This window comes from Engraulis encrasicolus, chromosome 2 (assembly GCF_034702125.1).
Source record: "Engraulis encrasicolus isolate BLACKSEA-1 chromosome 2, IST_EnEncr_1.0, whole genome shotgun sequence".
NCBI classification, from domain to species: Eukaryota; Metazoa; Chordata; class Actinopteri; order Clupeiformes; family Engraulidae; genus Engraulis; species Engraulis encrasicolus.
In genome coordinates this window covers 3,616,540-3,638,759 of record NC_085858.1, presented here as the reverse complement: position 1 = coordinate 3,638,759, position 22,220 = coordinate 3,616,540, and the positions used below count along the sequence as shown (strand labels likewise).

Sequence of the window (22,220 nt, the reverse complement as noted above, 5' to 3'; positions counted from 1 at the left end):
CGGGGATTTGGTGAGTGACTGCTATTCTATCTACTTTCATGCGACTCAATCTGGTGTGGGCTATATATATAAATATATATTTCATTACCAAATACAGTTTAACTCCCCTTTTTAGCGACAGGCGAAGTACAATACTGCAACTGCTGCAAATCGTGTGATAAAGCCAGTGTGTTGAGATTCTGCTGGTTAGCCAGCAAACCAAACTTGACTTGACTTGAATTTTCATTTCAAAGTTCCGCATGGCTGTTGAAAAACTTACCGAACTAAACAAATCCAGACATGAATTAGCTGTCGACACTTAAAACAGGACCAAAGCAACGCCGACATGTCAAGGAATTAATTCGCTATCTTGGCTGTATTTTTAGTAAACACCGGTCGTGGAGTCAAATTGTTAGACATTGTGAAACATAAACAATAACCTCTAACTCCAGAATTGTCGGGACTGCTTTATTGGAAAACTTTGCCGTCTGATTAATCCCAAATTTGTGTTGATATCAGAGCCTCAGAGGATATGATAAATTATGTTGAACTGTTTCGTTGCACTCTCATTTGGGTTCTGTTGACAACAAATGACAGTAGCTGTCCTTGGTGCTGACGCGTTGTGACCGCTGCGTCTTCAGTCAAACAATTCCGTCCTGTTTTGTTCTTCGTGAGATTTCGCATTCATTTTTCCATAGGGAGACAATAAAGGAGATACTTGGTGAATTGAGTAAAATGTTTAACTATGAGATAATAAGAAACTTTTACAATAGTTTATTCAAGCCAAGACAAATGTTTTTTTTTGTATTACAAGTTGTCTGAAAGTTGATGGTTAAATATGCAAATTTAAACATTTTATCCTATTCATTTAGTATCTCCTATAATGTCATCTGATGGAAAAATGAATGGGAAATCTCAAACTTTGACCTTGAAAAAAAACATGTTCCACTGAATATCATTTTGTAGATATTTCATACATAATGCAAGGGGGTTTAAGGGTCACTTAAAAGTAGGAACCATTACTATTGCAATTCATCCAACGTTTTGGCCTTTTTACAGCTAGACTGACCGGCCTATTGTCACTCAAGCCTGACTCTAGTCTAAGCCACAAAGTCAAAAGTCAACACCTCACCTCAGGTGACAAACTGTGGCTGCTGGCTATTGCTTTTGTGTTTTTAAGTGTTAGGCCTACATGTCCTATTGAAGGGTCCAAGTACTTGGTTCATCGTCGTTTTTGGCGATTGGGTGTGCCCCCCCAATTAAAAGACTGGCCCAAGATGGCCCCCCAAGAATTTTTCTTCTGGCTACGCCCCTGTGTGTAGGCCTATTTCTATGACCATAAATCCACAGAAAAAAACACCCAATGCCCTTCTTTACCTGCAGACTCCTGAGCAGCCCAATTGGCGGGAAACCGCAACACAGATTGCACCGCTCTGGCTCTTCTCCTTGGAGGGGGTTGGCAGGGGTAGATATAAGGCCTTTAGAGACGTCAGCTAGGGGGTTGGAAGGGGTGGGGTTGGTGGACAGTATAAAATGTTAAGGCCTTTAGATGTGTCAGCTGTGAGAGGGTTGGCAGGGGTGGGGATTTTGGAGAATGTAAAATGTTAAGGCCTTTAGATAGACAGCTAGGAGGGGATTGGCAGGGGTGGTGTGCCTGACAAATGGTAAGGTCTTTATACTGTGCATTGAAATTAGTTTAAGCTCACATGTAACAGAGCACAACTTGTACAGTGTGGTGGAACGTTAGTAAACGTCCCTCCTGCAGCCTCATGCAGTATTGGTAGCGCTGAGCTATCGGACTGGTCCTTAAGCTCAGCAGTATTGTGCTGTGCCTCCCATGCCCGAACTGCAGCGTTGAATAGGATGTGGCAGGTTCGAGCTCCCAGTGGTAGACTGCACAGGATCACCTCAGTTACACACACGTTTAGGCATTAGTCACGTATACTAAAAGGAAAACAAATCTTCTTAAACCAAGAATTCTTGCTCACTCTTTTTTTTCTTTTTGGGTGAACGGACCATTTCTCAGATCATTAGGCCTACAGTACAGTGCTTTAAAAATGTTCTTAAACTTAAGTTAATCAAAACAAAACCGAAGCCATCATCATCGCCACCCCATCATTACTTAAAAAGATAAACCTTTCTCAGTTCTCTATCCCTGACTATTTTACCTCCACTTCCGCTGAAGAAAAAAATCTGGGCGTCATCATCGACTCTTCGCTCTCCTTTGAATCCCATATTAAACACCTCACCAAAACTGCGTTTTTCCACCTTAAAACCATCTCCAGACTTCGCCCTTCTCGTACCCCTACCTCTGCTGAGACCCTCATTCACGCTTTCGTAACCTCCAGATTAGATTATTGCAATGCTCTACTCACTGGTCTCCCTACTAAATTGATAACCGTCTACAATAGCCTACATTCAGAACTCAGCAGCTAGACTACTCACACACACCAGACCCTGGCATCACATTACCCCTATCCTCTATCAATTACACTGGCTTCCTATCCATTCACGTATCCATTTCAAAATTCTCCTCCTCGTATACAAGACCCAGCACAACCTTGCACCCTCCTACATCACAAGTCTCCTCACCCCATACAATCCCACCCGCACACTACGCTCCACTGACTCACTCCTCCTTACAGTTCCCTCCACACACCTGCGCACCATGGGCGACAGGGCATTTAATGTTGTTGGCCCCAAACTTTGGAACTCACTCCCACTGTCACTTCGTCAGTGTTCTACACTGTCTACTTTTAAATCCAAGCTGAAGACACACCTTTGCACCTCTGCTTTCCCACTTCTTTGACAGGCACTTCCACTTTATTTTAATTATCAGTTTATTTTTATTTTACATATTATTATTTTTCCTCTCATTTTGTTTCATTTTCAAATGCATTCTACTTCTTTTTCTTATTTGAAAACATTTATTTTTATTGTAGTTTTATTTCTTTTTTATTTTTGCATTTTAATTACTCTCCTATTGTTAATTCACTGAAGCTTTGTTGTACTTTCCCTACTGTTATGTATTTGTTTTGATTGTAAAGTGTCCTTGGGTATTTTGAAAGGCGCTCAAAAATAAAATGTATTATTATTATTATTATTAAAAATACATAGGCCTACAGAAAAACAGGGGGCAAGACATTCTGGTTGAAGCAGACTCTTTTCTTTTGTAGCAGACTTTCTTTGTCTTTTATTATTAGTTTATTCATGACAGGACAATGACAGGAAACTTTCTTTAGGTGTGTCAGATGACGTGCTCACAGGTGTCAGACATGAGCAGAGTTGGCTGCAAGTGGTTATAAAGGTCATGAACACCAGTTCTGGTCTGTCCCCCACTGCCAGGAACACCTCTCCTCTCCTGTCCCCCACTGCCAGGAACACCTCTCCTCTCCTGTCCCCCACTGCCACGAACACCTCTCCTCTCCTGTCCCCCACGAGGACCACTCTTCTCCTCACCTGTTCCCCACTGCCACAATGAACACTCCTCTCCTCTCCTGTCCCCCACTGCTTTGAACACTCCTCTCTTCTCCTGTCCCACTGCCACAAGGACCACTCCTCTCCTCTCCTCTCCTGTCCCCCACTGCCATGAAGACCACTCCTCTCCTGTCCCCCACTGCCATGGACACCAGTCCTGTCCCCCACTGCCACAAGGACCACTCCTCTCCTGTCCCCCACTGCCAAGAGGACCACTCCTCTCCTCTCCTGTCCCCCACATGAAGACCTCTTCTAATGAATATATATTATTAGAGATGCACCGGATCATGATTTTTAGGACCCTGCCGGATACTGGATCCACTGCTTAAGATCCTGCCGGATCCGGAACCGGATACCGGATCCTACGAAAGGGTTGAAACACATAGCCAACTCGCACACGTGGGCCCTTTTTGTTGGCGCAAACTAATTTTAAAACTCATTGGCTTACTGCCACACTGCCTTCAACGGCCACTTCCAAAGGGCTTTCACTCCATGCAGCGATTGGGGTTGTGAAACACTGACTGAAAAGATGCCCCAGATCCTGATTTTTAGGTACTGCCGGATTCCGGATCCGGATAGTCTGAAAAACCCTATTATCCAGCCGGATCCTGTACATCTCTATCAATAATAATTTCGTATTTTACTTTTTTTATTCAATCTCAATTTCAGAGGCCCCAATTTTGGGGGCATAGTGGTTGGTGCCCTAAGCTCTCTGCATACTCTGCTTATGTCTAGCGGCGACCCTCAACACCAGCCCTCTCCTGCTCCTCACTGGGCACAGTGACCCTAACAAACATACAATGTGTTTGCTGTGAATAGACTATAATATACGTAGAATGGCTTTTGTTGTCACTATTCACATGTACAATGTACACTATATGCATGCTAGTAGGCCCATGTAAGTTCACAAAAGCTTAGGAAGTTGTACCAAATGTGGCCTTTACTTAGCCTATTAGTTAATTCCAACCGGCCATAATTAGTTGTTTAACATTAGTGTCATCAAGAAACTACATGTAGGCTAGGGCTAATCAACTGCGAGTTTCAGTGTTACTGCACTACAGCTCTCTTGACATATCCTATGGAGACCTCTCTTCTTAAAAATTGCACATTAAACCATTCCACTGTTTATTCCGTACACCCACAAACCAATCCGCAGTGTAGGCCTACGACAAAACTATGAATCATGGATGTAAACCCTCACTGGCAGAGGGAATGATCCGCACCAGCTCTATAAAAGGAGTCGCTGCCAGACTGAGGCATGCAGACACTCTGGAAACTCCGGAAGGAAGCAACTTGAAAAGAATAACCTATTCCGAGCGGTCATGCACAGGTTTAGAGTAGCAGTGGCTGTGTGGGTGGTGTGTATGCTTGTAACATCCAACCCAGCTGAAGCTTGGTACAAGCAAGCAACTGGTCCATCCTATTACTCCGTGGGAAGGGCTTCGGGACTGCTGTCTCCCATCCGGAGGTCGCCGTATGTCCGACGAGCTGAGACGGAGCCTGAAGGCGAAGTGGCCGGAGATGAGTCCACCGATAAAAACTCCATTTCTGAGACGAATTTCCGACAGTCAGCCTTTTTCAAAACTTTGGTAAGTGCACCATTTATTTAATAGTTCAAATGGAACAGGCAACAGCCTCATAGTTTATGCTGCGTACAAGTAGGCCTAGCTTAATTACTTTTCAATAGTTTCGTGCTGAAACGTCAGTCGGCTATGGCGCTGTCCTTTCAGCACCACGCAACGTTCCATGAAAAAAATTAGGCCTTCTCAGCTAGCCTATTCACCTGATACGCAAAGAAAAAAAATCGTCTTGTAAGTGTTTTGATTATTTCCAAAAACTATTTTTTTGCCCTTGTTGTTCATTTCTACAGCCAATCTGTGTGAAAGATGTATCTCCAAATGTGCAAAGCTGCGAACTGGTCCAAGACGGGTCGGCTGTATTTCAGTGCAAAGGCGATTTGATCATCTCGCTGGACACGCGGGAGTGTGAAAGACTCTGAATAGCCTCTCGCACACAAGGGAGCACCATGGACACTTTGAACCAACAATGAAGAGCGGCACAAAGGCCATTTGATATCTTTGCCCATATTGTTTTTTTGTAATTATTATTAGGCGTAGGCCTATCTTGTTTCTGTTCATGTTCTTGTAGAGTCTAATCTACTTTTAACATGGGCGCTACATTGAAAACCCATGTTGTTCACGTCAATGTCTGCTGAAAGCAAATGTTTTTGATGGACTGTTGGCTAGAGGGTGAAGCCGGGATGGCAGAAATGTTTCAAAGAGAAGGGAAAAAAAGAAAACACTGAAAGCCTGAAAACAAGGGTTGGTTGTACGTTTGTTTAGTTTACTGCTGAATTCCAGTTCATTTGAAAAATGTCATTAAATTATTTCAGACAACTAGACAGAACTTTTTCAAAATGTCTTTATTACCAAACAACAGACAGGTCACACACAGACATGAGGTACCCTCACTGAGGGACTCTGGTCAGTAAACCAACCAAAAAACAAACAAATAAAATCAACAACAAAAGTATAAATAAATAAAAAACCCTAAAAACTCCTGTAAGCTTCACTCACAGGGTATGCATGCTGGCCAGGTGGCCCTTGGATATGCAGTCTATGACAGTGGGGAAGATGTCCCTGACGCAGCTGGTGTCGATGGCAGTGGTGTAGTGATGGTAGACCGGCTGGCTTGAGACACACAGCTCCTCCGTGAAGAGACCGGTGATGAACCCCGCAGCACCAGACACATCACAGTCTGCTCCTGGGACCAGGTGGATGGGCACACATAGCAAACAAAATATGAAAAAGACAATCAATGCCGTGAAAATGTAAATCCAATAACATTCATTGCATCTTACGTCACTGTTAATGTGTTGCCCACTAAATCCATATAGAATAGCATGTGGTGGAAAAAAAACAAACAAACAAACATACACATTCATCAACTCTTTCCTGTGCCATGGTGCCACCAGCCTACTATTGCTCTTTTTACTCTGTGTTCCTCTAGATCTGTTATTAGTCTTTTTTGATAAAGTGTCTATGCGATGGACAAACAAAAAGAAAATGAATAGCCTACTCCTAATTGCAATCAAGCATGCCAAGCACTGTTATGTTGGGACAAAACTAGAAAGATAGTCGTCACATGAGAATTGGATAATCTGTTTCCAGATTGTCTGATAGAGTATGTTACACCAATATGTTACTGTACAATGCATTTGGCAAAATAACTGGAATGTGTTGAATTGGCTGGGTCATCACAATAACAGATAAACTCTTCTTTTATTATCAGAACAGAAAGTCTCTCACAACAGCAATGCTGCATATTTAACCCTTTCAGCTTCGAGCACATGTTGAGGTTATGTGGACAATGTGCACTACTACCTCACTGAAGAAGACAGTGTTGCTTACAAACACGGTATTTATAGACATGACCTTTGGTGACAAATTCTTGCACTGCCTCCTTAGACAGGTGAACAGGATTTGCACTAAAAGGCAAATGTCAGTATTAACAAATCAACTCCCACACAGCCACACACACACACCCTTCTTGCCCCCCAGGCCACACAAATTATAGCCATTGAACTGCAAGTAGTACATCTACGAGTCATATACTGTATCTCCATAAGTTTAATAAACACATTAAGAAACTCAAGTAAAGGAAGGATGAATAACCGCACACTGGTATTCTTTGCTGGTAGTTTATTTGGTGAACCAGCAAAAAAGACCAGTGTGCGGTGATTCATCCTTCCTTCACTTGGATTACTTTTACTGCACATCACCAGCACCTGGACAGTGGTTGTGCACAGGGACGCTACTTTGAGTAGCCTACTACATTAAGAAACTCACTTTAGGTTCCGAACAAACCTGAACTGTTTCAAAATCAAAATGATAAGGCATCATATACCTGTTAAGGCAGCCTTATTGTTCATCCATGCCATGATGCTCTCTCACCTACCCTACTTTTACCACTGTATGGAGCCAAACCTCAATCATCAAACCTATTCTATTATACAAACAGGATTTCAAGATACTGGATCGGAAACTAATGTGGCACCATTTCCTGTTCTTAAACTATCTTTTTTTAAATATGCAAATAATCTTGCTCCTGCTGTACTGTGTCATTTTGAAACAAAAATAACTAGAAGAAGGCTGGCCATCAGGGGAGCAGAGAATGGCAACTGTATAGCAGTAGCAGGTCCGCAAAACCAGTTTTGGACAGTTATGTGGACAGTTTTTCAGTTATTGGAGCTCAAAAGTGGAACAACTCACCAACTGAAATATAAACACAAACTGAGTTTAAACATTTAACAGAAAAGTGAAGCATTGGCTGAAGGAAAACCAAAATTGTAATCATGATGTCACTCAATAAATAACACACACACACACACACACACACACACACACACACACACACACACACACACACACACACACACACACACACACACACACACATTATGTTGTTTTTCTTTTTTTAACAAGGCGTTAATGCTATAGGGAACACGTTTTAAGATAACATGTACAGGTAAGTGTACGTATATTTCAATGTTGTATGTGATTTATGATGTTTTATTAGAATAGGAACCCTGATCAGGGACTGTGCAAATTAGCCATCTGGCCATTAACCGCTTATGTATTCACATCTGCAAATTTTGTCATGACCTTGCCATGTCATGTTTGTAATAATGTGCACAGCATTGTCCCTGCCAAATAAATAATAAATGAACACCTACTGTATACCTGCCAAGGAACCACAGGTGGAAATGAGCATGTTTTTGCTATAGCCTTGCCTTTGGCTTTACACAAGGCTATAAATGTTCTCTGTCCCAATTAAAAAAATAAACTCAAACTCAAACTCATGGTGGCTCAGGAGCCAGAGAGAGGAGAGATGGAGGATATAGGGAGGAAGGTGAGGAAATAAGATGGAGGTGAGAGAACAGGGGGATGACTGGGAGGGGGGCAGGCCAACTAGCACCCAAAGGGAACAGACGCAGGGGAAGGGTACCATGACCAGGCTATCTCAGCCATGCAGGAGAGCAGTGGCTAGCCTATTCTCACCTCCATCACAACAGCCATGGGGCTGACAAAACCTGACTCCCTAACCACTTGGCCATGGACACTTCAGAGGAATAGTGAAGCAAACTTTTTTCATTTGAGGGGTCACTCCAAGGGCCGTACTATGAACACAATCTAGGATTTCCCCCTGCACTTTAGACCTATATTCAAGGCAGCCACCTTTACACCAGACCCCATCTTCACTATGTCCCCTGAAATAATAAACTGGACAGTCTCTAGTGAACTGACTCCGGCTGTATCGGCCAACCTGGCGCAGCCTCTAAGAATGCATTGTTTCTAAACAAACTGTGGGCTACCAAAGTTCTCTATGGCTTCTTTTACATGTCAACAACCCTGCGACTCTACAGAATGAAAATCAACTTTGAGTGTAGTAAATGGGTTGAAAGTAGAGATTTGTTACGATGGCTACTTTGCTGCTTGCAGGCTCGCAGCAAAAGAGAAATGGATTTCAAGATCAACAAGAACTGGCATAGGTAGCAAATTTGCAATATCTCTTCAATTCCTTTTCTCATGGTAGGCCTACAGACTGCAGACTCTGTTTTTTTCTTTCTTCAATACAACACACCATAGTATAGGACCAGAGGATACAGGGAATTTGAAAACAATTAACAGCACATTTTAGTGACGCTAATTGAGCTTAATCTACCATGTGCGACCACTCAAAACAACTCAAATGTGTTTGAACAAACAACAGACACAATTGCAATACCTTGGAATGCTGGGAGAAACAACCGCAGGTGCCGCCCAGAGTGCAATATCTTCTTTTCAAAAAGATCCATTTTGTTCATGAATAAAATCTGAAAGAGCAGAAGAGTGGGCAAGCACCATGAGCAATGATGCACTGATGCACTGATGATTCACTCAACACAAACTTTAACATTTAAAGTGTACCTCCGGGATTTTGGACACCAGGCCTCATTTCCGAGTCAGCCAGGGTGTAAACAATGTGTCCAGAACGTTTTTTTCACATTCCATGCAGTCCTTGTGAATTCTCATATCCATGTTGCTAAGCTAGCGCAAGTGGACGGAAATGGTAGTAGCCTGCCCCCAAAAATAGTCTTATCCCGTTTAAACAACATTCAAAACAAAACCGTTATTATACCATACTGCAAGTGTAAATGTTTGTCTTAGTAGAATGACGTTTGAAATTAAACCAACCTTGCACTGCGTGGATTTTGCCATGTTGAGAGACTATTTTCTCGGGGTCGGCGGAATTTTACTTTGCTCTCTTCAGTTGTGATGTAGCCCACCCACCCACTGCAGGGACCCGCAAGAGACATTGCAAATCAAGGCTAGTTCCACAACTGCTTTCGGATCGAATAGTGGATTAAAACCCAACGACATCGCACCATGGTACATCAATATGTATATACCAACTGCAATAATAAAGCCCACAGATGGGTATCGGCAAGTTTCCATTGGTTTCCGTGAAAGATGTTGAAAGAACCAAACTCTGGCTCCTGGCTGCAGGGCTACATCAACAAACCGATGGAGACGCTCCGTAAGCTACCCCGGTGCTTTGCAGTGACCATTTCAGTCCCGACGACTTCTCAAAGTCTAATACCTACACGGAAAACTCTAAAAGTGTCCGCAGTGCCAACCGCATTCCCAGATCTACATTTTGTGGCGCGCACCAACAGTCTCCGAAGAACAGGTTTGCTATGCTTTCTGCTTCTATGATGGTAGCCCAGTGGTATAATGGCTTCGCCTACGTTAGCCAAAACTTGGGCTAGAAGTTACCCTTTTGGATTGGCATGTTGTAATGCTTTACTGTTATTTTGTGTAATTGCTGTGACAAATGGCATTAGACATGACTTGCCGTATTCCTATGGATTCATAAGTTACACAACGCTATGTGATCTGGCTTGACATTGTGGAATACCGGTATGCCACTCGTAACTCTAGTTATTACAGGGAATGTTTTTTGTGAAGAGATGGAATGGAAGGATGAAAGGGATTTAGAAGAGATGGGTGCACTGTTCTGTTCGCCAACATCTAATGCTCTGTAGACACACAGGTCATCTAGTAACAACTAAACATTGTCATGGCATATTCAATGTTACGAAAGGTTGACAAAGTCGGACAGAAAGCATTACTCTTGGTGTTTGCGAGCGAGGTCAGGGAGAGGGGAATAGCGTTCACTTTTGCAAACTTTTTGGATTTGCATGTTGTAGGCCTACTGCTTTACTGTTATTTTGTGCTATAACAAATGGCATTAGAATTGCCGTATGGACTCATACGTTACGCAACGCTATGTGATCTGGCTTGACATTGTGAAATATGTCACTCATAGCTCTAGTTATTATTACATGGAATGTTTTTTTGAGACGAGATGGAATGGGAGGATGAAAGGGAGAAGAGTGTGCGTTCTGTTCGCCAACATGCTGTGTAGACACACGGGTCATCTAGTAACAACCAAACATTGTTATGGCATATGTTTCAATGTTACGAAAGGTTTACAAAGTCGGACAGAAAGCATTACTCTTGATGTTTTCGAGCGAGGTCAGGGAGAGGGGAAAACCGTTCAGTTTTACAAACTTCAAAGATGTTGGAGTTCGCTCTATGGAAAAGTTATGGATGTGTCAAACGAAGCTAGGATTTGTACTAGGAATATCACTCCGCGGCTGTCAAGCTTTCAAACCGGAACACAAATTGCTGATGGTGATCAAACATGATTGCAATGTTGGTTTAATTTCAAACTTCATTCTATCAAGACAAGTATTTACACTTGCAGTCTGGCATAATAATGGGGTTGTTTTGAATGTTGTTGCAACTGGATAAGACTATTTTTGGGGGCAGGCTACTACCATTTCCGTCCACTTGCGCTAGCTTAGCAACATGGATATGAGAATTCACAAGGACTGCATGGAATGTGAAAAAAACGTTCTGGACACATTGTTTACACCCTGGCTGACTCGGAAATGAGGTCTGGTGTCCAAAATCCCGGAGGTACACTTTAAGCTGATCGGTGAAACACAGAGGACCACACATAACAGGCACTAAAGAACAAACTCCTCATTAGACATTCACTCGGAGGGCCTGCAGACTCTCATCTTACTTTACTACACAGCTGTGTGTGTGTGTGTGTGTGTGTGTGTGTGTGTGTGTGTGTGTGTGTGTGTGTGTGTGTGTGTGTGTGTGTGTGTGTGTGTGTGTGAGAGAGAGAGAATCAGGCTTGACTCGGTTTTCATCAAATAGACATCATGTAGACAGCGCCTGGTTCTTCTGAGGAAACTCAGGGGCCTCAACACCAGTTGCACCAGGTCCGTGGTCTACAAGTCAGAGAGTGTGCTGCCATTTAACATTGTGTCATGGTACAGGTACCTCTCTGTCAAACAAAAGAACACACTGGCACAGATCGTCAACCAGGCTGGAAACATCATTGGACACAAAACAACTGCAACTTTCACATCTGCACACGCAGACCCTAGCAAAGAAGGCACTTCAAGTCTATCTGGACCCCACTCACCCTCTTCATTGTGCTTCCCAGTTGCTGCTATCTGGACATAGACTTTAAGTCCCAATGGCAAGGAAGAATGGCTACAAGCGGTCATTTGCCCCATCAGCTGTGGCCATTCTAAACAAAGAACTGGTTATAGTAACAGAGAGTAGATAAGCTCTACTCAGGGTTCCCACTCATTTTCAAACATCATTTTCCAGGACATTTCCAGGACTATTTTTGGATAATTCAGGACGGATATTTCATCCGTCAGACCCACAATTTGGACATACACAGCGACACACAATGCATTTTAGAGACAATGTGACTTTAAGGTTGAAATGAGTTGTAATGAATGAGTACAGTGTGTTAGGGAAGAGGGTACGTCCAAAGAGCATAGTATGGCATGGCCGCAAGGGGAGTCACTAAGGACTAGTACTAAGGAGACTAGTGAAAGGAGGGATTACATTAAACACTGACAACTCCTCTCGACCAATTTTGCGAAGTTACAGAGTTCAGATTTTATCCATTATGGCGTTGCACCCACTGACCATGAGCACAGTGTCTTTAAGCAATGTCCTCGGACTACACCTAACCCAATGCATTTTCCATTGAGTGATACTTCTTATCCAATGTACATTATTTGCTTAGTACTGGCGGCAAGGTAAAATGCAAAGCCACTACCTCCAGGGCTGGAGTGTGGAACAGGTCATAGGACATAGGATCATTCCACGCCAAATCAACAAGAGCCCGTGCACTTAGGTCTCAAAAAATTCTGAAAATATTACTGAGTGTACCCATGGTACTTAAGAGAAACACTGTAAATGTATTTGAATGTAAGATGTATACTCTCCATGTTACAGCCAATTTCACTGGGGGAGGGGGGTGCCCATTTTGTTCACACTTTTTTTTTTGTCAAAGTTCACAAGCCCGTAGCTCAAGAACTAAACCATGTAGGAAGCTCAAATTTGGCATGCTGGTACATAGATAGGAATAGTTTGTTGCAAAACTGTCAGTTTTGGTCTGTATGATCCTGCATCGTCATGGCATTCCCTCAAAGATGATACAAATTGTACTGGAGTTTTTGGCTGTGCTCTGTTTAGGCCTTCAGAAGACATATTTGTGCCCAACATAGCCTCATGATTTTTTCCCCTTGTAGATACAAGTAGAAACACTCCCATAAAAATCTATAAATAGAAAGGAAAATCCATCAGTGTTTGACCAGAAGACCTCACAAGTCTGACAAATCATTTTGGGTGTCATTTTCAGAGCACCAGAACACCTTGTGGGATTGTCCACAGATTTGTATTTTATATTTTTCTTCATTCTCCATGAAGTCTTCTTTTTAAAAATGCCAATGAGACTTGTCTTATGTGATGTTTTCTTTTGTAATTTCCACCCTGAACATGGGCAAAATGCAAAAAGAGAGCAACATGATTTCGATAACATTTAATGTAAAGACTAGATATTCAAATGCAAATTTTGCCCAGACAGGATCACCCGAGAGTCCCTGTGCAGGGGTGCAGGTATCCCTTTCGATTTCAATGATTTCAGGAGAGTTCAATGTGGGAGCAGGTTCGCACACCAAAAGAGACAGTAGGTCAGGCACAAGGAGTCATGTTGTTACTTTTTTTGACCAGCAGATGGCAGCGGAAGAAACGCATAGAAAACATATTGCCCTCAATGTGCATGTTGCCCATGTTCAGGTTGGAAATTACAAAAGAAAACATCACATAAGACAAGTCTCATTTACATTTTTAAAAAGAAGAATTCATGGAGAATGAAGAAAAAAATAAAATAAAAATCTGTGGACAATCCCACAAGGGGTTCTGGAGCTCTGAAAATGACACCCAAAATTATTTGTCAGACTTGTGAGGTCTTCTGGTCAAACACTGATGGGGTTTCCTTTCTATTTATAGCTTTTTATGAGAGTGTTTCTACTTGTCTCTACAAGGGGAAAAAATCAAGAGCCTATGTTGGGCACAAATATGTCTTCTGAAGGCCTAAACAGAGCACAACCAAAAACTCCAGTACAATTTGTATCATCTTTGAGGGAATGCCATGACGATGCAGGATCATACAGACCAAAACTGACAGTTTTGCAACAAACTATTCATATCTATGTACCAGCATGCCAAATTTGAGCTTCCTACATGGTTTAGTTCTTGAGCTACGGGCTTGTGAACTTTGACAAAAAAAAGAGTGTGAACAAAATGGGCACCCCCCCTCCCCCAGTAAAATTGGCTGTAACACGGACAGTATACATCTTACATTCAAATAAATTTACAGTGTTTCTTTTAAGTACCACGGGTACACTTGGTAATATTTTCAGAATTTTTTGAGACCTAAGTGCGCGGGCTCTTGTTGATTTGGCGTGGAATGACCCCATAGTGAATTTGTGTCAGCTGTAATTAAGGCTGAATGACAGCTGTAATTTAACCACAAACTGAACATTGACGACAGGACATCCTATTTTGACCGGGCCAGAACTAGCAGCAGCTCCTCGCACCCACAATGCAATTCAAATTGCAGAGTTTCCAGTGTCACAATTTTTATCGATCATGGCCTTGCATCCACTGCGCATGGTGTCCCCGGGCTACGCCCCTGTACTACACCGTGGCCAATGCGAATAAGCGTTCTTATCCATTCTATGTTCTTTGTCCAAAGGTATTGACCTGGGTTGCGGTTGAAGATCACCAGCTGTCCCGCTAGTAGGAATCTGCTGGAGCTTGGCGACCACACCCCAATGTCAAATTTCGCAAGCCCAGCACGTGCAGCCTCTGTTCAATTGAAATGCTTTCTGATCCACAAAACGTTTATTCGGAATTAAATGAAAGTGCAATGTAAACTCACATTAATGTCACATTATCTCAGAAATTAATACCTTAATAGTCTCTCTCTTATCGCAAAAATGAGTGTACTTGGATTTAAATGCATTCTCCACAAGACTTGACTTTGACTTTTTTGCTCACCAACCATTGTGGCCAGTGGTTTCTGTCTTTCTGCAAGCCAGTTTTGTTGCCAGTTTCTTTTTCTCTGGAATATTCTTGCATACAAACAATTGATGCGACTACTGTGATTTGTCACACCAAAGATCAAACTAGCTTTCAAAGTGGCTAGTGAGACTGAAAGCTCTGATCTCCAAAAAAGATAGCAGTACAATTTTTTGTAAGGAAGTGCTAGCACTGCCTATTTGTAGGCCTATTATGACCGTAAGCAGGTTTTCGAGAGATATATAACGCCATGATATCAGCTAGCGACTTTTCAGCAAGCCAACTAGCGACTTCTAGCGACTTTTGGCAACACTGAGTCAAAGAATATGACTGTGTATAAGTGCAATCAAAGATGGCAACCTGACCAAACTGTGTGTGTGTGTGTGTGGACAATAATGTATTCAATAGGTGGATATAAATTGAATCGTCATGTCTAGACTCGGAGAAGAGTAAAAATTATACCACAAACAAAATCGGGAAAAAGTTGAAGGAAAAAAAAATCCAGGACAAATATTTTTTTTCCAGGACATTTGGTGAATTTCCAGGACTTTCAAGGACTTGAAAACACATCTCTAAATTTCCAGGTTTTCCAGGTTTTCCAGGACGTGTGGGAACCCTGCTCTACTGTATGTGCTCCTCAGTAGTCTTTTAGCAGTAGTATTGTAACATTAAATGTTATAGAGTAACACAGTGAAATGAATGAATGAATGAAACTTTACCAATTTCGTTGTACCTAAACAATGACAATCAAGTGCAGATGCTCACGGTGCTTAAAAATCAACAAAGAAACCTATATATAAATACTGTATAAAAATAATTAAGATTTTAAAAAGTCAGCTGTGCAAAATTAAGTGTGTAGATTGCTTTTGGATAAAAACTGTCTTTTAGCCTGTTTGTTTTTGTACCCAGAGCCCTGTAACGCCTGTCTGATGGCAGCAGCTCAAACAGTTTATGTCCAGTATGGTAGGGGTCTCTGATGATTTGCTGGGCTTTCTTTAGACAGCGACAGGAGAACAACTCCTCTAAAGAGGGCAGGGGACAGCTGGTGATCTTCTGAGCTGTGCTGACCACTCTCTGAAGAGCTCTTCTGTCCGCTGCTGTGCAGCTGGAATACCACACACATAAACAGTATGTTAGGATGCTCTCTATGGAGCTCCGGTAGAAGGCCACCAGTAGACTTTGGGGTAGATGGTTAGCCCGTAAGACCCTAAGGAAGTACAGTCTCTGTTGTGCCTTCTTGATGGTGGCAGTGGTGTTGGTATATGATATATATATGGTATATGATAGCATATATATATATACAGTATATATGGTAGTGTATAGTAACAGTGAGAGTTCTCTGTGCACCTCTTTAGCAGTAGCATGGTAACTTTTACTAATAATACGAATATTTAACTGAGTGACATGGGATGGGATTTGATTTTATTCCACAGTTTTTAATCTTATTATTTTTATGTAGGCCTACGTATCTCTGTCTATTCTTTATTATGCTGACTGTGATGTGTGTTTGCCTTATGTGTCTTAATGCCACTACCAAAGTAAATTTCTATGTCATGTAAGTTTAAAGGACAATAAAGAAGTCAAGGTCTAAATATACTGTATATTGTAAGGGTGCTGCTGACCCAGAAGGTAAAAAGAGGCCACACCTTGCCTAGACTGATTTGTCTCGGCGTGTGAAGTCAGCGTTCAGCATTTGCTGCTCTGAGCTGTCCTTTTTTTTAGATTTCTTTTTTATCATCAATGCATAGGTGTTGCTTCATCGGTGCGCCTGTGAATATGTGTGTATGTGTGTGTGTGTTTGCTTACTCCTGAATGATTGGGTCATCATTACACCTGCCAATCTGCAGAATATTTCCAAAAACTCTACTCCCTAAGATCCAAATACACGGTAAGTACTCAACTGTGTGTGATGACCACAATTATGTCTGGTCACTTGCATTCACTTACACAAACTGTACACACTGAAGTATCCCATTGCAGACCTCCAGCACAGCTGAGCCCCTGATGAAATAAACCAATAAACTAAACTAAACCAAACTAAGCCCACCTAGCCCTGTCTAGCAACACCGCATGCCACAGGATTGGCGTCAACCATTTTTTGAATAAATGCCCCCTTGACCACATCATAAGCCTCCTAATGCCCCCTTGGGCCCCCGTTGGGAAACACTACTCTAGCGTTTCTAGTTTGAAAGAGCATTTCAATTTGCGATAAAAATACACCCTCTGGTCCTTCTGTAAAAAACCTCTGTGCTTCTTGACTTATTTAGGCAATGCAGATTCAGCAGAGGTGGCACATTAGTGCAGAGCAATCTGACGGTTTGGAGTGCTGATAAACCCTAGTCAGCGATTGGCTGGTTTCCTCCTGGCTAGAATCACAGCAAAAATATTATATTGTGAGTGTGAGTGTGTGTGTGTGCGTGTGGATGGACAAATGGTTAGGGACTAGCGTGTGCACACACGCACACACGCACACACACACACCTGACTAAGGCATGGCCATTGTTCATACCAAAATGAGAACATAATTACAAGCAGTAAATTCAGGTACATCCGAGAGGGTCCATAAAGTTTATATAAACTTCATAAAGCTTCTGACAGTCAAGTTATGGACTTCCCCCGACCCTCCCTTTTCATAACGGTTATTTGGATGAGAAAAGGTGCAGGTGTCTCACCAAGGCTGTGTGTGTGTGTGTGTGTGTGTGTGTGTGTGTCTCACCAAGGCAGCCTGCTTGAAGATGGGGTTGAGACAAACCGAGGAGTACAGCTGAAGACTCTCCTGAAGACAGCCCTACAGAGGATGGCAGCACACACACACGCACACACGCACACACGCACACACACACACACACACACACACACACACACACACACACGCACACACACGCACACACGCACACACACCTCTTAAAAAAGAACAAAAGACCTTCTGCAATGGTCTGTTATCTATTGCTGATCTAAGGCTGCATTGGGACAGGGAGGACATTCAATACATTGTGTGTGTGTGTGTGTGTGTGTGTGTGTGTGTGTGTGTGTGTGTGTGTGTGTGTGTGTGTGTGTGTGTGTGTGTGTGTGTGTGTGTGTGTGTGTGTGTGTGTGTGTGTCTGAGTGGCTACTCCCATTTTACTGTATTTTATGTTTTTCACCTGCCCAGGGACTACAGATGGAAATTAGCTTCTTAGCCATTATCTGGTGCAGGTCATCTCTTTACTTTGTAATTAATGTACTTTGCACATGGTCCCTGACTAAATAAACCAAATAAACTAAACTAAACTACACGAAAAAGGAACATAAAAAGGAAAAAGATTAACAACAGCAAATTGCAATAAAGGAAAAACGCCATGCAAGAAAACCTCAATCAGCAATAACAGACGATTGCAGGAGGGAAAATCATGTAATGGACTGGGACAATGCTAAACTCATACAGCAAGAGAACAACAGGTACCACCGTTGGATTAAATAGAGATCAAAAAGTGCAGCCCAAACACCATGACCAGGGATGAGGGGGCATACATGCCGTCTCACACCTGGACCACCATCCTGAGGCCACAACTCTAACAGCACGAGGTGTGACCAGCCTGTCAATATTAACAGGAAGGTCACACCTCCACAACATTAGCTGATTTTAAAGCACGTCACATCACCATGCATGTGACCCTCTGATGAAGTTTCACCGTCGAAACAAGTCAGGTAAAAGGAAAAACTTTTACATGTCTTAAACGAAAGGAAAGCTTAGGAATTGATTTAGGATCAAGTAAAACTGTTTTTCTATGGAGGTATCTTTAACACGGTGTAAGCCAACAATGCAGGCTACAAGACCGTAATAGCAATTTATAGCACATGATCATACTGTACATAAGTGTCATTCATCAATGTGCTTGAGAGGAAAGAAAGAAGAGAGAAGAAAAACATTAAAGAAAGTAGAAAAAATAAAAAATAAAACAAATAATTAATAGAAAAAATAAAACATATTATAGAGAGTAGATAACTATACTAACCTTAACCAAAAGCAGACAAAATTGAAACTTTTTAGTTTATCCTTAAAACAAGACACTATTGGGGCATTTCTAATTTGAACAGCAAGATGGTTCAGTTTGGCATCGTAATGGCTAAATGCCATTTCATCCTGTCTGGATTGTACTCTGGGCACAACCAGTAGATGAGACTCTGAAGTACTGGAGTGATGTGATCTCTTTTCTTTGTTTTGGTTCGAATAGCAGCAGCAGCATTTTGGATGAGTTGCACCTGCCTGGGTGACTATTGGGGAAGGCCTGTAAGTAGGATATTGTGAATGTCAACTCAAGGAAATAAAAGTGTGGATTAATTTCTCCATAATATCCTGTTTAGATTTTTTTTTTTAAATCTTGGCTATGTTTCTAAGGATCCGAAAAGCGTATTACCTCCGCCAAGAAGGTTATGTGCTCATCCGAGTTTGTTGTACTTTCATTTGTATGTTTGTTAGTTATTTTGCTGCTGCAACTTTACGGCCTGCTAAAAGGTGTGTGAGGTGAATTGAGCAATTGTGGATAAGCTACAAGGGTGTGCGTAAATTGAACAACGTCAAGCAAGCCACTGGACATAATGCACTGTGATTTGCTGTCCCATGAAGCTTATACATGCATAGCCATCAGCACACTACAACATTCATTGAATAATATATAATATTGTCTCCACTTACAAGTACTTGGGAGTGCACCTTGACAATAAACTGGACTGGTCCACAAATTCAAATGCACTCTACAGGAAGGGCCAAAGCTGGCTCTATTTCCTAAGAGGGCTTCAATGTCTGCAGCCAACTTCTGCTTATGTTCTACCAGTCTGTCATGGCCAGTGTGCTCTTCTATGCTGTAGCATGCTGGGGTTGTAGCATCAGGAAGAGAGATGCTGGGTGCCTTGACAGACTGTCAAGTCAAGTCAAGTGGGTTTTATTGTCAATTTCTTTACATGCACTGGTCATACAAAGAATTTGAAATTACATTACACTGGTGAGGAAGGCGGGGTCAGTGGTGGGCACGGAGCTGGAGACTCTCACCTCAACAGCTGAGAGCAGAGCCCTGACTTAACCTTAACTAACCAACTGAGTCTGTTCAGCCACAGACTCCGTCCCCTCACTTGCAGGACAGACAGGCTAAGGAGGTCCTTTGTCCCATGGGTCATTCAGCTGTTCAACAACACACAGAAGGAAACTAAGAAGGACATTATCATGGGGGACTGGACTGCCTGAGATGCCAGAGCTGGCCCAGACCGGGAAACATCTTGGCATGTGTGCGTGCGTGTGTGCGTGGGGTGGGAGCGCTGTTCAATCACTGCACTATGGAACTCTTATTTTTTACTCTTTTTTTCTGCGTATCACAATGAAAGACTGTGTGTGTGTGTGTGTGTGTGTGTGTGTGTGTACTGTCCAATACACTTTGCTTGTATTAGACTGGGACGTTGAGAGGAATCTCCACCCCTATCACACACTGTACACTGCCTACGTTATGTAAGGGTTAACGTTCGGCGAGAAGGTCGCTACCGTGGAATAGCAGCACGACAGAGAGAATCTTTAGACCCCGACGCGGAGCGGAGGGGTCTTGTTCTCTCTGAAGTGCTGCTATTCCACAAAGCGACCGACTCGCCGAAAGTTAACCCGCTTATTATATGGATATACTTAAATGATTCACACATGGCGGGGACATTTCTTTAGGCCTATTTAATTGTTTAATTGTTTAATTGTTGCTGCGCAAAACAAAACAGTGCCGTTGTGGAACACCGCTAGGCAACAGCTAGGTAGGCTAGCCAGGACAACAGGTGTTGTCTATCACAGCAGCTGATTAGAGGCTTGTTGAAAAGTCGCTTTAGCAGTGAAAAGTCTTGTTGCCATTGACAGCGGTCTGTTATAGACCAACCCGTCCGTTATCGAAAAATAACAGACGTGCGAACGTTGGGGAGCCCCGTTGAAATTAATGGAGCATTTGACCGATAGCGTCACACCATATAATAAGATCATTTAACCCACTGTCTTCATGCACCTCAGCAGAATCTATGTTCTGCCTTGATTACCGCGTAACACTTACTTGCACATTTGTTCAATTAGAATATGTTTTTGCACATTGCCTTTTTATTTTTTCTTCCATTTTTATTTTTCCCCTCCCTGACTTTACCTGTGTGTTATCTGTCTTAAATTTCCATGTGGGCATTATATGTATTTATGTAAGCTACTTGACACCTGAATTTCCCCTCGGGGATCAATAAAGGTACTCTACTCTTCTCTACTACTCCAATATACAGACGCAGAAAAAATTGAGAGACCACTTCAAATTTTTCGATTATTCTGATTTTACTATGGATAGGTATGTGTTAAGTTTGAGTAAAACAAGCATTGCTATTTCATTCTATAAACTACCGACAACATGGGATGTCTGTACGAATAACATGCCATTGACTCTGATATGATTTTGCTGGACCTTAGTTTTGCTGAGGGCCGTGGTAGTCACATCTCACCCTTGACGAGTCCGTCCTCGTGTGAAGGTCATACTGCATGGCCCCAAGGTCATATCGACTGAGGTCCACCAGGAAGAGCAGGGCACGCGCGCCATCAAAGAAGCGCAGCCACTTCCTCCTCTGCGTACGCTGCCCCCCCACATCAAACAATCTACACACACACACACACACACACACACACACACACACACAATAAGCAAAGATTACACATGACTCACATTAAGCAAAGCACACACAGACACACACACAAAATAAGCAACACTGGGCAAATACTAAATGGAAGATGACAGAAATGGAGGAAACCAGGAGAGAGAGAGAGAGAGAGAGAGAGAGAGAGAGAGAGTGAGTCAAATACGACACCCTCAGGTCCACTCCATCCCATACAGTCAGGCTAATGCTATTATGAAACCATAGTTTTTTGGGGATAATTCTAAAAATATTGGTGCTGTTGCTTTGCACTTTTTATGGTGAAACTCAATCATGAACATACAATTACTTACTGCATTTTTAAGACATACGATTAACATTACCAATTTCTAAGCATGTAAAAAGCAAATGTAAAAAAACAGCTGGATAAGGATATTATGCAGGTTTTCTGTATCATGAGCGTTTACCTATTCATCAATAAATTTAGTGATTCAATAAGAGAATACTAGACTCACAACAGGTAAGTCTAGCATTCCTTTAATCTCGAGGAAGTCACAGCTTTATATGAAAGCTTAATCTTGAATCCTTAAACCCTGTTAATTGTCCCTTTGTAAAACTGTCCAAATA

General features: G+C 42.3%; 2 protein-coding genes across 5 annotated transcripts in view; one reads left to right on the top strand and one right to left on the bottom strand.

The window, feature by feature from the left end:
* Positions 1 to 4,682: 4,682 nt before the first annotated feature.
* On the top strand, positions 4,683 to 5,525 carry LOC134465955 (neuropeptide B-like). The gene is made up of 2 exons (XM_063219857.1): positions 4,683 to 5,045; positions 5,327 to 5,525. Exons 1-2 carry the CDS (start codon positions 4,779 to 4,781, stop codon positions 5,453 to 5,455), a joined length of 396 nt encoding a protein of 131 aa, XP_063075927.1. The 5' UTR covers positions 4,683 to 4,778; the 3' UTR covers positions 5,456 to 5,525.
* A 345-nt stretch (positions 5,526 to 5,870) lies between these two features.
* Positions 5,871 to 22,220, bottom strand: part of gnav1 (guanine nucleotide binding protein (G protein) alpha v1) — a 28,781-nt gene continuing 12,431 nt past the window's right edge. Inside the window, exons 7-10 of one of the 4 annotated variants that reach the window (XM_063212569.1) lie at positions 21,447 to 21,597; positions 17,683 to 17,742; positions 9,244 to 9,331; positions 5,871 to 6,219 (exon numbers count right to left, since the gene is read on the bottom strand). In XM_063212569.1, the coding sequence (XP_063068639.1) occupies positions 6,029 to 6,219; positions 9,244 to 9,331; positions 17,683 to 17,742; positions 21,447 to 21,597 (490 nt within the window). In that variant the 3' untranslated portion in view covers positions 5,871 to 6,028. Of the gene's footprint in view, positions 6,220 to 9,243; positions 9,332 to 17,682; positions 17,755 to 21,446; positions 21,598 to 22,220 lie in introns of all 4 variants that reach the window. The other 3 variants (XM_063212565.1, XM_063212578.1, XM_063212572.1) reach the window with 3 other exon arrangements.

Coding starts and splice junctions, on each gene's coding strand:
- LOC134465955 (XM_063219857.1), top strand. CDS start 4,779: ATGCACAGGTTTAGAGTAGCAGTGGCTGTGTGGGTGGTGTGTATGCTT. Junction 5,046..5,326: donor CAGCCTTTTTCAAAACTTTG/GTAAGTGCACCA, acceptor TCATTTCTACAG/CCAATCTGTGTGAAAGATGT.